Source organism: Pan troglodytes, chromosome 11 (assembly GCF_028858775.2).
Source record: "Pan troglodytes isolate AG18354 chromosome 11, NHGRI_mPanTro3-v2.0_pri, whole genome shotgun sequence".
NCBI classification, from domain to species: Eukaryota; Metazoa; Chordata; class Mammalia; order Primates; family Hominidae; genus Pan; species Pan troglodytes.
In genome coordinates, this window is record NC_072409.2 from 43,510,043 (window position 1) to 43,526,819 (window position 16,777).

At 44.9% G+C, this 16,777-nt stretch overlaps 1 protein-coding gene across 23 annotated transcripts in view; it reads right to left on the minus strand.

Annotated features, from left to right (window-relative positions):
* AOPEP (aminopeptidase O (putative)) overlaps positions 1 to 16,777 on the minus strand; it is a 428,322-nt gene that overhangs the window by 159,108 nt on the left and 252,437 nt on the right. For 19 of the 23 annotated variants that reach the window (XR_010148921.1, XR_008537134.1, XR_008537133.1 and 16 more), the window contains one exon: positions 14,866 to 14,926. Coding sequence is in view for 13 of the 23 variants with exons in the window: in XM_016961205.3 (XP_016816694.1) it covers positions 14,866 to 14,926 (61 nt within the window). In the remaining 10 variants the exon portion in view is untranslated. The other 4 variants (XR_008537138.2, XM_063788499.1, XM_016961215.4 and 1 more) reach the window with 4 other exon arrangements.

The window sequence follows — 16,777 nt, forward strand, 5'->3', positions numbered from 1 at the left end:
AGTTAAAAACTACAATTCTATAGAGAGTTAGACAATCTACATATTCTTAGATTTACCCATTTACAGCTTAATTGACTAGAGGCATTTATGCAAAACCCAGGCAGATGTCTCTCAATTATAAAACCAATGACAGTGACTAGGAAATACAATTTGAAGAGGAATAACCAGAGAGAATTGTAGAGCAACTGCCTTTGCAATAAACAGAATCCAGAAGCATCTTAAGGAGAAGTGTGTCTCTACCTGGCTGCATGGAATGTGAAAAGTGGCAGCATGCGTGGCTCGGGAGAAGAAGGGAGACACCAGAGAAAAACAAGAGGAAGCGCTTGGACAAAAGGCAAGAGACGCTGCCTGACGTGGGAGGCAGCTTCTCCGTCCCAGGGAAACAGACCCCAGGAGTGGAGGGGTTATCTCCAGCTGAATCCCATTATTGCTTGTTGCCCTGGAGTCTGAGTCCCAAATTCTGATGTATTGACTTTGGCCTCCCTTCCATGCATGTTCGTGCCAATAAAGTTGCTGAAATTAAAGAAGAACTGAATTGTGAAGTCTTCTGGCATAAATAATGTCATATTGCAAAGTCAAGGCTAATAACAACCAGGATGCTGGTAACACTCTTACAGAAAACCATCTGATCTACATGTCTCTCAATGCGGTTTGAAACTCCCCTCGGCCTACAAAGGAAAATATTTTTAGCATGTAGCACACTTTGTAACAGACATATAAATGCACCAAAAATATAATTTTAGGAAAGCATCTGGGTTTGATCATTTCAACCCCAAATAGGTTCTACTTTCTCAATATAAGAAATACTGCAACGTTTTGCTATAAAATATGCAGCGATCACTGTAGCAATTTCTCACACACATTTCATTACTGGTTCTGTTTGTTTTTTTAAAAAGCAGCAAATACTTGAATGATTGAGATAAAAAGCAGCATAAAACACGAAGTGCTCTTTCTAGAGCATTGGGCAACAATGGCTTCCCCTCCTCCAAAAGGCAAACTGGACTCACTGGACTTTTCCCCCAAGGTTATTTAGGCAACGGGCATAAATATTTTATCTCTATGTCTCAAAATGTATCTTAGAAATAATAATTGTCCCTGTCTAAGGTAAAACTGACCTGCAGTTACTACTGACCCGTAGGAATTTTAAGACTAAAAAGGCCAGCAAAAATTTTTTCATCTCCTGATCAAACAGGTTAATCTCTATGAATAATTGATTTCAACTAGAAGCAAATGCCTATTCTTCAGTGGTCAGGCAGCATAAATGCTTTTGTAGATTGATTATTACTCAGTTCTCTCAATCATCTCTCAAATAGCAATTTTCCACTGGAAAAGAAAAGAAATGAAGAAACAGGGTTCCCAGATAGTGTAACTTTGTAAAACACCATACAAGACAAAGTATATTTAAAAAACTCTCCCAATACCAGTCCAAGCTAAGGGCAACTTTTAAGTCTGAGGGCAATTCTACAGGTTCCAAGGACAGAAGGAAAGACACACGAAAGTAAATCCCAACTTTTCTCCTCTCAGATGCGACCAGGTACACCTGCATTGCAGGCCTCAGCACGGCACCGGACGCAGCCCAGAGTGCCTTCACCCAGGCCAGCTCCCCTTACCCCCAAAGAGGCAGTGAGCCTCAGAGAGGGCAAGTGGCTCGCCCACTGCTACACGGCTTCGAGGTGGTAGAGCTGACTCCAAAGCTGGTATTTAATGGATTCACTGACGTCTTCATCCACTATAGGACTAGCCTTGCTGAACAAAATTTCACAATAAAGAACTCTGTGAAAAAAACATGGATTTGGACATAACAAACCGACTTTCCTCCTCTACCCAGCCTCCAATCTTGTTGATTAACTTTAAAGTAATGCTGTCTTGCATGTTATGCACCAAACTGTTTGGAGCCCACTTACAGTGTGACGGTGGTGGCTGTAACTCGACAGGATCAGAAGCAGAAAATACTGGGGTCGTAAAGGCCCAAGCTGGAGGACTGACCTGGAAGAACAGGGTCTTTTGCTGAATGATTGCAACAGACTCCTTACCAAGCACCAGTGAAAAGTAGACAGCTGCCATCCAGAGATGTGTGACAAGAACGCTGGCCTTTTTAAACACACTCTGGGATCTGTGCAGTTCAACAATCATTGACAGTTACCCTGACCTGTGATACACTTGTTGGCTGGCCACCACCTTTGTGCTCTCTGACAGTCTTCTGCTCTGGGTCAGCTTCAGGGCAAAAGACAGGGACTCTGGTTGGAAGTGTGCTTGTGAAAGCAAATAAGAGGATATGAAAAATGTACATCAAGATACACTTTTTGTTTAACCATTTACTTTTTCCCATTCGTTTGTTTGTTTGGGTGGCCTGGTATTATGTAATTTAGTTTCCATCTCAAGTGAGGAATGGCTGTATCTTTCCAAATGCAAAGACCTAAACTAATCTCTATATACAATCACATTCACTCACACCAAAATATATACCAGCTTTTTGATGCAATGGAGCCCAGTATTTCCTATGCAAAATATTCCATCTAGATACATAGGGCTACCGTTTAGAAATATCTAGTGGAAGAGGGGCATGTATATCCACGACACATATTTGTGAAAAGCTCTGCAAAGTGAGGTCCACATCCTGCATCTGGGAAAGAAAAGGAACAAACAGCTTCAAGAAAAAGAGGAGTCATTAATGAAAAATCATCACTTCTCAGGACCCTCTGCCATACTCCTTTATTATCTACTCATAGGTCTTCGTAGAAACTAAGGCAAAGATGGGACCCAAATTACAAAATGCTTTAGTCTGATGGGCTGAAGACTTAGAATCCTGTACTCAAGCCATAGCTCTGCCACTAACTAGTGCTGCGAGCTTGGGCAGATACTACACTTCTCCTGGGGCTCCGCTCCCCCGGTGAGAAGAAGACGCACTGCACTCTAAGACTCATCTGTAGCCTGTGATTCTACAGCAAGCTCAAAGTTGCACAATACCAGAAAAAACTAATATTTAACCATGAAGCAGCAGAGGCCACACAGGAGAAATACCATGCAGGTATTAAATGTATACCTATTTGGTACCACATAATGGCTTCCACAAAAGAGAAGGAAAAAAAGCTCTGACTGTAAAAGTAGCCAGGTGCTCCTGATGGCTTTCCCGGTCAGCAGGGTGCTCTGGCTGCAAGAGCTGGGACAAGCCACTGTGAGCATTGTGCAGGGCCACAGTGGGGGCAGCAGCCTAAAAAGCCCTGGGTGTTGATCTTCTATCAGCATGTGCCATGATGCTGTGCGATGTCAAACAGCCAAGGGGTCATGCTTGTGTATGCAGCCATGTGCACAACTCACTCAACTACTGCTTTGCCGGGCTTTACCCTCCAGGTGTGGGAAGAGTGCAATGTCAATATAAAATAATCTGCTTTTGGCCAGGCGCGGTGGCTCATGCCTGTAATCCCAGCACTTTGGGGGGCTGAGGCAGGAGGATCACCTGAGGTCAGGAGTTCGAGACCAGCCTGGCCAACATGGTGAAACCCTGTCTCTACTAAAAATACAAAAAATTAGCCAGGCATGGTGGCACAGACCTGTAGTCCCAGCTACTTGGGAGGCTGAGGCAGGAGAATGGCTTGAACCTAGGAGGAGGAGGAGGTTGCAGTGAGCCGAGATCACGCCAGTGCACTCCAGCCTGGGCGACAGTGAAACTCCACCTCAGAAATTAATTAATTAATTAAATTAAATAAAATAATCTGCTTTTGACGAAGAGTCTACCAGAGTATGTCTTTAGCCTAATAAAAGAAAAAATGGGGGCAGTTTTTCTTAAAAAGCAGAATCAGTTATTTTTCTATTGATACAAGGTTTACACTCTAGAGCTGCTATCTTTGTCCTAGTTCTTTGAGTTTGCATTGCTCTTTCTTTCTAAAAAGGTTTCTCTACAAAATAAGGCAGCACTGCAGTGAAATCCTATTACAGGTCCGCTCATTATTAGGGATGCAGTAGTCCTTCCTTCAGTGACTCTTTCTGTGGGCCAATACTTGAAAGCCTGAAAGACGGGTACTGCCCATGTGTCCAAATATGGCTCACCAGACTACACCTTGAGGACAGTCATGCTGGCTCCTTTGCACAATGGGCCAGCTGACTTGTGATTGAGTGGGGCTTAAGGGCAGTCTCCTCCCTCCAAGTGTATTTGTTTTCTTACAGATTTAGCCTCCCAGCGGAACATGGCAAACACAAGACATCAACCTCTACAGTTCTTCGCAGGTCTCAAACTCTGGGGTGGAGACCTGTTGGGCAAAGGTTGGTTTGCAGATGCTTCCACAAACCATAAGCTCATGGGCAGGGTCTGTGCCCTTTCGGCTTTATATGCAAACCACCCAGCGCAATGTTTGGCAAACTGCTTGAACTAATAAACTAAACCACAAAGCCAAATGTTTGGGTTACTTGGCCGGGCGCAGTGGCTCATGCCTGTAATCCCAGCACTTTGGGAGGCCGAGGCGGGCGGATCACAAGGTCAGGAGTTTGAGACCAGCCTGGCCAATATGGTGAAACCCTGTCGCTATAAAAATACAAAAATTAGCCGAGTATGGTGGCTAGTGTCTGTAATCCCAGCTACTCAGGAGGCTGAGGCAGGAGAATCGCTTGATTCGTGGAGGTGGAGGTTGCAGTGAGCTGAGATCATGGGCAAGACAGCAAGACTCTGTCTCAAAAAAAAAAAAAAAAAAGTTTGGGTTACTCAGGAAGGGTATAAAAATGAAGGATTCTAAGGGTTTAGGTTGTACTTAGAAAAGAAACTTCTTGGCCAGGCACAGTGGCTCATGCCTGTAATCCCAGCACCTTGGGAGGCCAAGGAAGGCAGATCACGAGGTTAGGAAATTGAGACCATCCTGGCCAACATGGTGAAAGCCCGTCTCTACTAAAAATACAAAAATTAGCTGGGCGCGGTGGCCCACACCTGTAATCCCAGCACTTTGGGAGGCCGAGGTGGGCGGATCACGAGGTCAGGAGATCAAGACCATCCTCACTAACACAGTGAAACCCCGTCTCTACTAAAAATACAAAATAATTAGCCAGATGAGGTGGCGGGCACCTGTAGTCTCAGCTACTCGGGAGGCTGAGGTGGGAGAACGGCATGAACCCGGGAGGCGGAGCTTGCAGTGAGCAGAGATCATGCCACTGCACTCCAGCCTGGGTGACAGAGCAAGACTCTGTCTCAAAACAAACAAACAAACAAACAAAAAATACAAAAATTAGCTGAGTGTGGTGTCGTGCACCTGTAATCCCAGCTACCTGAGAGTTTGCCCCAGCTGAGGCAGGAGAATTGCTTGAACCCAGGAGGCGGAGATTGCAGTGAGTCGAGATTGCGCCACTGCACTTCAGCCTGGGCGACAGACCGAGACTTTGTCTAAAAAAAAAAAAAAAAAAAGAAAAGAAAAGAAACTTATTTTGATAGAATATATTTCAGAATATGAGATAATTACGGATTATGTTGACCAGTTCCAGCCGTACCTATGGAGATGCTGACTCAGTAGCAGGTTTGGGCTGGCTCCGGGATCTGCAGTTTTAATCCGCCTCCTACATGATTCTGATGACCAGGTCTCCCTGAGCGCCTTCAACTCAAGCCTGCAGAGCTAGACTTCCAGCAAGAACCCAGCTTGATCCTATTATTAAAACCCACACGTACATGGGCCACTACCAACTGTCTCCATTAGCTGCATTTTTTAAATGCTAGTGGCCTCTGCTTCCTTTTCCTTCTGGTTATCCTTCGATGTTCGAAGGCAGGACTGGGTTATCCTTCATACACCTAGCAAATATTAGCTTTCTCTCTACAGTGTCATACTTTCAATGTGTCTGTTTGCATCTGAGCCAGTTCAGAATTCTTATTCTTTTTACAGGAAAAATGTCTCAAATGCCCTTTATCCCTAATGAGAAAGCCATCCTCATATGCCTTCCTCTGTGCTCACTGAAAAAATGTACGTCTAATCCGAGGTTGTGAAAGCTGTGGGCAATCGACTCTCCCTGCCGACTTCCCAACGTCCTTCCCCGTCGTGAGTAGGATTTGGGTGCATCAGCTGCATCACATTGATCTGTGCTTGTTTCTTGTGGCTTCCTTCTCATTCCCATGGATATAGGCGTTCCTCAGCCCACTGCATGTCCTCTCTGGATAGACAGACACCATTGGTTATCTAGATACTTAATGCTGTTTTTAGAAGTATCCATGTAAATGAAGAGCTTCTGGACCTGAAAGTTCAGTCAGAAACCAAGGAGCTAAAGTCAGTCTAGCTGTTCCACACCCTCCACTAGACTACCTCTTCCCTGCACAGAGGGGAAAAGCATGGCTTTTTACCCAGGGAGCTGTCTTTCCAGGCAAGGCTGCTGACCCACCTGACCAAGTTTATCTAAACATGCTGCTCAAGTCCTGTCACTCCTTGCACAAGCATCAGTGGCTACTCAATCTGTAGGAACTCTCTAGCATCACATTCAAGTCCCTGTGTAATCTGGCTGGGTCCTGCCCCACTAACCATTCCCCCTCACAGATCCTGCCCTCTATGTAAAACAAGCAAGAATTAAACATGTCCCCAACAAGAAAAACAGAAAGGGAAAAGATTACAACCCCAAATCACAATCAAAATGCGTTCACCCAGTATATTTTATCAGTATTTAAAATGCATTCATCCCTCTATTATTCAGGAGCAGAACAACCTTGGTTAGATTGTTGCAGGGGCTGGGAGGGACCTGAGAATGAGAAGGAGGCTGAATGGGAAGGATTCTTGCCCCCATCCTTCCAGCTGAGGACGCCACCTTGATTTCACTGGGGCTGGGATGCTACCCGCTGAACCTTCATCATAGTTGTGACACTAGTTAATCAGCTTCCCAGCACTGAGATTTGACTCTGCCTGATGCTGTTCAAACAGGGACACTGAGATTTCCAGCAGCACACCTTGGTTATGTCACACTCCCTGCCCGTAAGGGCCTTCTCCACAATCTCCACCTGCCCATGCTCTACCTGCCTGTCCTTCAAGATTGGCTTCAAATGGTACTTAAACTGTCTCTGCTTCCACAAATCAAAATGGCCTTTCTTCTGAACACTAAGCTTTCCACTACTTATTGCTTTCTGCCTTACGTCAGTTATTTATGTATCTATTTTTCCTATTGAATTATTAAGCATCTTGAAGGCAAAGCCTGTATTTCTCTCATCTTTGAATCATCCACAGTCTCTCATCAAGAACCTATGTGTGGGCTCTACTCATGGGAAGAAGGATAGGAAAGGACTGGACTCAGAGGTCTGATTTCAGATCCTGGAAGAAGCTTCCTCTTGCAAATATCATCCATCTGGTCTGGATGCTTGACAGTTCTACCGTAGAAGCCTAAGCTCTAAGCTCTGACACTTACAAAGGAAATCTTCAAGAGAGAGGAAACATTTTTAATTCTTGTTATTCACTTGAAGTCTAGTCTTAGACTACTGTGAATGAGATTCAAACTCGTTCTGGAAATCAGGTTTTGAAAGACAGAAATGAAGGAAGCACACAGCTTTCATTTGGGGGCACCAGAGGAAAATGTTTCTCATTTCATTGTGATGGCTTGTGCTGTAAAGAGGTCAATATATTTGGACAGTGTCAAATCAGATGCCCCAATGTTACACAACACGCAGCACAGACCTTCAGCTATTACCACTTTCTGAGGGAATGGACCCTTCCCACATTTATTTCTCTCTCATGCCATGAAGACATGATTTTTAATTCTTGTGCACTCACTAGATACTAACATCATTTGGGACCAAAACATGTACCCAAAGCATATTCATCCATAGGGGAATAAAATGCAGTGAGGTTGCGCTGAGTAATTTTTATTGGCCATTCTGAAGGGATTCACTAGAATGCGGAACTAGTGAGAGACGTACTGTGAATAAGGTAAATAGGAATGGCTAAATTGTGTCCCACCAAATTCATATATTCAATTCCTAAACCCCAGTACAACTCACAATGCAACTGTATTGGAGTTACGGCCTTTAGGGAGGAAATTAAGGTAAAATTAGGTCATATTGGTGGGCCCTAACCCAATATAACTGGTGTCCTTATAAAAAGAGCAGGTAAGGACAGACATGTGCACGCATACAGAGCAAAGACTACATGAGGACATGATGAGAAGGTGGCCGTCTGCAAGCCGAGGAGAGAGGCCTCACCAGAAACCAACCCTGTTGGCACCTTGGTCTTGGACCTCCAGCCTCCAGAACTGTGAGGAAAAACATCTCTGTTGTTTAAGCCACCCAGTCTGTGGTACTTAAGTTATGGCAACCCCAGCAAACTCATTTGAGCACAAAGCCTTAGATGCCAAAAATAAAGGAAATTAAGCTAAAAATGAAAAGATTTTAATAAACCCTCTCCCTGTCTTGTGATTCTGCTGAGCAGTAGAGCAATTTGAAGAGCCTATGGAGGGGGCCAGGTGCTTGGATGAACGGAAGTAACTGTGATGACTCAGGCATTTTGGGTGCTGCCTCAAGTGAGGCCACAGAACCTATTCCACATGTCTTTAAGGATCCTTGACAAGATGTTTAGTCACTTAGAAAATATAAGTTTAACTACTGGACAAAAATGACAGCAAAATTATTAGCAGCCCAAATAGTATACCACATTATGGCAACTGCTATTATAGATATAAAAGAAGCAAACATATCGTAGTTCATATAATTTGAAAAATATACTTTCTCTGAAATTTGCAAAATAATCAGTTTCAGTTTTCTTCACTGACCATTAAATGTAGAATTCTTCTAGACACCACTGAGATTGAGTATCTTAATAGGCCTTAAAATTATATTGATAATACTGCATAATATGTGCTATAAGAAGTCTACTAGTCATTCCCCTATAAAACCAGCTGGATTTCTCTGTGCTAAAAGCACATCGTGACTACAGTGACATAAAGCCTCCTGCATACTGTCTTATCAAGTATTCTCAATTCTGTGATTGCAGCATTTTCCCTACAAGACTTCAGTTTTCTATCATGTGCTCATGCAGCCTCTGGCAACTTGCAGGTGTTTGCTCGGAAAGAAGTGGCATTTTCCCAAGATGACAAAATAACCTGTTGTTCTAAATTCTGGGATTCAGGAGCAAGTCTGGGAACCCAAGTTGCTTTCTGCCTATTTCTGGGACACATTATTGTCGGCTCATTTCCCATTTTCTCTCTCCTCCTCACTGCCGCTGCTGTGATGATTTTGCCAGGAACTGGCAGCTGAGCACTTCCTCCAAAGAGGAGACTGAGGTACAGAAGACACGTGAGGTTCACCTGAGGCGGTGTGCTTGTGGTTCACACCTCAGGAAACTGGTCTACCAGGAGTTGAAACCCACAGCTAATGCAAGGCTGCTAGTTCATGCCCTCTGAATGTCTACTGTGAACCCAGCACTCCCGCCCCGTACCTGTGGATTCTCATCATCCATGCTGTCACAGCAAATTGAAGGGTGTCTATGGATTAACCAGCTCTATCTTTACCCCGCATTTGACAAAAATACAGACGATTTCACTCATATCTATTCTGTGGGTGACTTTAAGGCATTATGCACTCAGATTTTAATCCAACTAATAGCTTTAGAACAGCTCTATTCAACAGGAATATACGCAAGCCACATGTGTCTTTTAAAATTTGCTAGTTGCTACATTTAAAAAGAAGTAACAGGTAGGATTAATTTTAATATATTTTATTGGGTATATACATTGAGTTGCAATGTATCCAAAATATTATCATTTCAACATGTAACCAATATTTTTAAAAACATTAATGAAATATTTACCTCCATTTTTGTACTAAGTCTCCTAAATCTGATGTGTTCTCACAGTCCATCTCAATTTGGGTGTTAAATTTTCATCAGAAATGTTTGGTCTCTATTTATATTTCATAACAGTCCGAGTTGAAAAAGCAGACTCATTCACATACCCAAGGTATTTCAAACAATAACTAAATTATGAGATTTTAAATTTAAATTTAATTACGACTAAATTAAAAAATCAGCTCCGGCTAGGCGCGGTGGCTCAGGCCTGTAATCCCAGCACTTTGAGAGGCTGAGGCAGACAGATCATGAGGTCAGGAGATCGAGACCATCCTAACACGGTGAAACCCCGTCTCTATTTAAAAATACAAAAAATTAGCCAGGCGTGGTGGTGGGCGCCTGTAGTCCCAGCTACTTGGGAGCCTGAGGCAGGAGAATGGCGTGAACCTGGGAGGTGGAGCTTGCAGTGAGCCGAGATCATGCCATTGCACTCCATCCTGGGTAACAGAGCGAGACTCCGTCTCAAAAAAAAAAAAAAAAAAAAATTAGCTCCTCAGGTGCTTTCGATATATTTCAAGTGCTTACCAACCACATGTAACTAGTGCATTGGACGGTGAGCTCCTGAGCATCTACTGTTAATATATGCAAGGCCCAAAAGAGATAAGCACCACAACAGGTACTACAGGATGAGGCTTATAGACATAACCCTTGTTTCCGGGGGAGGGGGTAGGGGAGGGGACGGCATGGGACAGATACAGAGAGAAACATGTAAGGCAGGTTGTGATGTATGCTAAAGAGAGGGAGAGGAAAGCATGCCAAGGAGCGAAGGGCATGCACAAAGGCAGGCTGATGGAAAAGCTTGCAAATACCTGTGCACTGACAGTCGTGAGCAGGCGAATCTCCAGAATGCCAGGAAATAAAGTTGAAAAGGGTGGCTTTGACCAGTCTGCTGGTAGCCTCAAATAGCAGGCCAAGGAGTTTGTTCTAAATCCCTTGTCCATGGGGGAAAAGTCTCTGGTGAGAAGAGTGGGTCTGAGCTGGGTTGTGGGAAGATTTACTTGGCATTGATGTGAACAATGAATCAAAAAGGAGAGAGCTAAAAGACCAGTTTGCTATTGCACCAGTCCAAGCGAAATATAATTTATAAATGGCAGAGGTGCTAGGAAAGAAAATTAGACATTTGGTAAGTGTGTACAGAAGGGCCTCAGGACTTGGCAATTTAGGGAGGAAATCAAAGAAAGGGAGGAGTCAGAGTTCTGTAGAAACTGGCTGGCTCACATCTGTAATCCCAGCACTTTGGGAGGCCAAGGCAGGTGGATCATGAGGTCAGGAGTTCGAGATCAGCCTGGCCAATATGGTGAAACCCCGTCTCTACTAAAAATACAAAAATTAGCAGGCATGCGTGCCCGCCTGTAGTCCTGTCTGCTAGGGAGGCTGAGGCAGAAGAATCACTTGAACCCGGGAGGTGGAGGTTGCAGTGAGCCAAAATCGTGCCACTGCACTCCAGCCTGGGTGACAAAGCGAGACTGTCTCAAAAACAAAACAAAACAAAACAAAACAAAACAAAAGCGCAGTTCTGTAGCAACTAAAATAAGGAGTGTAGAAGAAAGGCTGGATGCAGAAATTTATTTCTAGTGTATTTATTTCTAGTGTATTTGCATATAAATGTTTTAAAAGAAGACTAGAATATATGGCTATGGGGCCGAGGGAAACCTTTGTTTGGACATGAAAAAAAATCCAAAATCTATTTATAGAGCTGTCAAATGAGCGGAATGTGCAACTTTCTGAGAATAACTGTACAATATACTATTCTAATAGTGTGGGGTGGGCCCCGAGTAAGTTTGATTATGGTATTATTCATCAGGAAGCGGTGCAGCTCTTTAAAAGTATTGCCCTTTCACTGCAGCCCGGGAGGTGTAGGCTGCGGTGAGCCATGATCATACCACTGCACTCCAGCCTGGGTGACACAGTGAGACCCTGTCTCAAAAAAAAAAAAAAAAAATTATTGCTCTTGAATTATATTAAGGGATGTGGGAAACTACTCAGTGTATATCCTTAAATGAATAACTTAGTTTGGAAGATAAGACTCCAATTTTATTTCAAAAGAATGTGCGCCTACATGCTGTTCAGCACAGAAACTGTGTGGGCGGACACACAGCGGGCTGCTCTCAGGTGCAGGTGATCTCTGGAGGTATGACTGAGGGCAGCGAGGAGTTTCACATTTTCTATTTTGCTATTGTTTGAATTTGCTACGGAGGGCATGTTATTTTTACTTTTAAAGAGGGAGAGAAAGGAAAACGTAAAATATGTATTTATATACCCAGAACAATGAGTGAAAGGATGTACATAAAAAATTGTCTCTGGGTCATTTTTATTTTCTTAGACTTTTTTATATCCCAAAGTAAATGTGTACTTCTTCTATAACCAAAAAAAAAAGTCATAAAAGGAAATAATCTATAGTACTGATGGTACAATCAATTTTAAATCTCTTTGTAAGGCCAAAGGTTATAGAGTTGGGATATTCTTTAAAGAGGTTAGGATCCAATTTCTTTTGCTTCTTCAGGGCTCATGCTCACTTTTACTGAAGCTATTTCCACTTTTTAAAAATGATTTCCATTCAACGTAGCCAAAAAGGAAAATCGAGGCCAACCACAAGGCAAGTCTTCCTGAGAGAAGACAAAAAGCCTCTGTAACCTGTGGAATGAAAACTCCACCAGTAGAACATGACTCTTTTGTCATGAATGACTTCAATTGCTGGTAGACAGAAATTTTTACAAGAACAAAGAGCATCAGAGCAATTTCAGGGCCCTGGTTGTCATTCCAGGGCAAGCATCCTAGTAACTTTATATTCTAATGATGGGGACAAAGAACAAGGTGTCCCATTCACCACAAGCCTCCTGCAACCGGAGGGTCCCAGGTCCTTGTAGAGCCTTTCAGTGAAGTGGAAACGGCAAGGAACTCTCAAGGAGTGGGAAAGGGGCTGAGAGTAGATAAATCAGCAGCAGCCGCAGAAATCATGGCCGAAATGGGTAGAAGAGACGCAAAGACACCATCCGATCACCCACCAATCATGCGCTAAATCAGGGTCTTTTCTGTCTGACCCTGTTGTTTTTACTGAACAGTGAAGCACCCAAGGAAATACCAGTTGGGTCTTAAACACAATTTATAGCCGGTTGGCCTCATTGCACCTGGCTGTTTTGACAGCAGGTTTCTTCAGTTTATAGCAGAGATTCTTGTCTACACTATAAGCTGTCACTAATGCAACTAGACCTTTGGAAAAAATGTATAGCTCAGAGGCAAATCTCTCCCTGCCACAGACCCCTCCCTCTTTTAATGAAAACCAAAAGCCTCCTGCTGGCAGCTAAAACCTCCTCCTCTGTAGGGGAAATTACAGAGCCTCCGGCAGTGAGAGAGCCAGCCCCAGCACTACAGCCTAAGTGGAGTGCGCCTGCTTCTGGGCACTGGATTAAGGTCTCTTTCTTTCCCCCTCCCTAGGGGCTAATGGCTGCAAACAGCAGCCTTCTTGTTCCAGGCCAGGAAATTTGGGAGCCAGTTACTGGAGCTCCCAGCTTCCAGGCCACACTAAGAATGTCTGGGAGCCTTGTAACAGCCTGGCTTAGGATCACAAGGCAAACTTCAGCAAATGTCCCCCACCACCTGCACTCCCATCTGAAACGTGAAGGAAAAGGGTTGGTTATTCACACCTAGACAAACCTTAACTTGTTTTTCGTGGATGTTTGTCCTCAGTGAGTAGTCTGGTTTGGAAGTCACCGTCTCAGAGCTCACGGGCCCTCATTGTCACACACGTGAGTGAAAGGCGCTGCCCCCAACCACGCACTGCCTTGTCCTACCCCTGGTCTGTTTTGTTTGTAAAACTCGGGATTTTTTTTCTTTTTTCCTCCCAGAAGGGCTGGACCAAAGAAATAATTTGTAACAGGTGACACACATTCCTGAACTGAAGGCAAACTGTCCTTTTTTAGGAATGAGCTTATGGTGGCTGATGGCCGACATTTCCCCTGTGGTGAAAATGGACAAAGATGTGAGGAGGGGGATGAAAAGGTAATGGAGAACAGCCCCTCCTGTCCCTTCATTTCATGGTTCACAGACATTCACTGACATTGAGACCCTCCTAAGGGGAAGCTCATGTAACCAGCCATGAAACCAGAAACCAGCAGGCTACAGGGCCTGCCTCACCACACGGGACCGCCCCCAGATGCCAAGGCCCATGACCCTGGGTCAGGCCCAGCCTGCAGCCGCTCTGGGGGCTGCCCCAGACTGAGAGAGCTCCCAGCCTGCAGGGTCCTCTGACCGCGCATCTGGGATCCCACCCTCAGACCTCCCAGGGCCTAGGCTTGCCATGGCCAGCATTTGATTTGGCGAAGGGGCCTGGGCTGTCCAATGGTCTCTGGGAGGCACAGGGCCAGAGGAGAGTGGACGGGGAGAGGAGCTCCAGGCCAGGTGATTTCCACAGAGCTAGGGCTGGCCAGGAAAAGGTTTCTCCCTTAGAGTTGCCCATAGACTGAAAGGGAGGGAGAGAACAACAATCTCCAGCTGGGATGAGCCCAGGTCCCTAAGACAGAGAAATGAATGGAAATGGGTCAGCCAGGTGAGAAGGCCGGCCTGAGACAGGAGCCCAATGCAGAACCAGGAGACGAGGGAGCCACAGGCGTGTCAGGGAAACAAGGGACAGGGACCATGGGGCAGGACAGACGACGGCGGCAGCAAACCAACTCCTGTGTCGGGCCGCATCCAAAGAGCAGAGCTGGAGGCTGACCGCTCCCCCTCAACCTGCTCCCCTGCCACCTGCCCCCCCACCACCTGCCCCACGGGGCATGGAACTGTTGGCTGGTGGTTCCACCCAAAATCTACCCCACGTCTTGCAGGGTCTCATTTAGCAAGGAGTTCAGGAGCTACCATCAATTCCACGTATACCACGGTCACTTGAAAGTGGCCAGAGGCACACCCCACAATGAGGGGGGGAAATGCGGAAGAGAGACTAGTGTTCTGACTTACAGATACTTGCACTCAGTAAGATAATTACTTTCCTGCACATATATTAAGAAATCACTGTCATGATTGATGTGCTAAGCAGCAAGCTTTACTACTCTCCATGGATTCTACCAAAGTGGTTATCTTGAGTTACCTTTGGTATTCCGGAACTCTCAAGCCAGTCTTGGTGGATGTTTTCAACAGACAGCTCAAGCCTTTAGAAGTAAAACAACAAAAAGTAAAGGATTAAAAAGTTACAGAGCGCTTATTACACAGACTGGTTCTCTCTAACTGGGTACATCACAGCATCGATCTTCCAGAAGTGCCCGTGCTTTACAGAAAGGGCAGCGCTCCCCTGGGTTGAAGCGTGGAAGGGAGCCCAGTCACATGAGACCGCTCCTCTTCACCCACAGCAACATGCACGATGAAATCTAAGGACCCAGGCACAGCATCATGGGTGCTTTCAGTGCTTTGAAAGGAACTATTTGGTTGGGAAAGCCAGTTTCGGGAGGATAAGGCATATTCATCGCACACATCAGGCATGGCTGCTTCCTGGAGAGTAGTGAAACAAAGTGAAATCTGAACATCATGGCATTGAGTGCATCAACACGAAATCTGCACTTTATAGGAAAGATGGACTACAACAAGCAAAAATAATACAAATCACTATCAGACCACAGAGAGGCTCAGGTGCAAGGAATGAGGACCACTTCCACTGTCTCCTTTCAACCGGGCCCCGTTCTGCTTTATTTGAGGTGTTATCATTGCTTGATATGTCCAATCTAAAGTCAGCTGAAATTATTTTGCTTTCATGCCCCGCTGACTTGAGTACTCCTTAAAATCACTAAGTCTTCAGTATATTTAGGATCACCAGATCTCCGGCTGTGTCCTTTTGTCTTCCTTGGCTAATGCAGCTTAAAGCACACCCATCCCCTCAACCTCTTCCAGGTAACTCTTGCTCATACCCAGGATCTCTGCTTACAGAGAGGCCTTTCTTGACCTCCTCCCAGACTGAAGCAAGGCCTCCCCAGTGCCATAACATCTGTCACACGCCCTGTTCTCTGCCTCACAGCCTCCACGCGAGTTTGTGACTATTTGTTCGACTACTAGACTTAGTTACTGTCTCCTCGTTGGATTGAAACCATCTGAGATCTGATCCCTGGTATGAAAGAGGATCCTCATTTTTTTTTGAATGAATGAACGCACATTTAATTGTAGACTCATTAAAATCATTCCTTTTAAAGATAATATTCACCTTTCCACCAAGATACTTCCAAGTTGTTAAGCTCTGCCTCTTTTAAATCTTAACGTATTATACACTACATCATATGTAAAAGTATGTAACTATATACCTGCTCTCTCCCTCCCTTTTGGAATTCTAGAAGTTATGAAAAGATACAGTGTTACACACACTGTTAAGGAGCTGGAAGGCCAAGTGCACCCCTCTCCGACCCTGTGGGTGGTGTTGCAGACGGGGAAGTAGTGAGGTAGGGAGGGAAGGAGGGGTTGGCTTTGGGAGGGCTGGAGGAAAAGGGGACTGACTGATTTTCTCTTCCTTTCTTTCCCCCTATTGGTCGCTCACTGGTGCCCCTCGTCCTCCCTAGCCAAGGGCAAAATGAAAGGCTGCTTAAAAAGGCAATTGCTATTTCAAAACAGAAAAAGTTCATGGAGGGAAAGAGGGCTTATGCAGAAAAAGGGCTTTGAGTTCATATGAAAGATGATGGCCCTCTGTGTGATTAGCAGGCAAGAGAAGGGGAGGGGACTACCTCTCTAGGTCCTCCAGGGTCCCAGACTCAGTGGAATTACCGGGCAGACCTCACAGAAAGGCCTGTGCCACCATCGCTGGGCCTTCCACTGTTTCTTAGTGGTCATTTTCATAGCATCAGCTTCAGCGCAAATGGCCAAGTCCCCCTGTAAGCTATGAGAGTGTGGGAGTGTGTGCATGCATGGATGTGTGCACGTGTATCTGTGTGTGTGTGGTGGAGGCAGGGGAGACTTGAAGAGAGGAGGAAGCTCTCAGAGCACCTTCTATGAGGTCATTGTTCTTTTTTAAGCTTTATTTACCT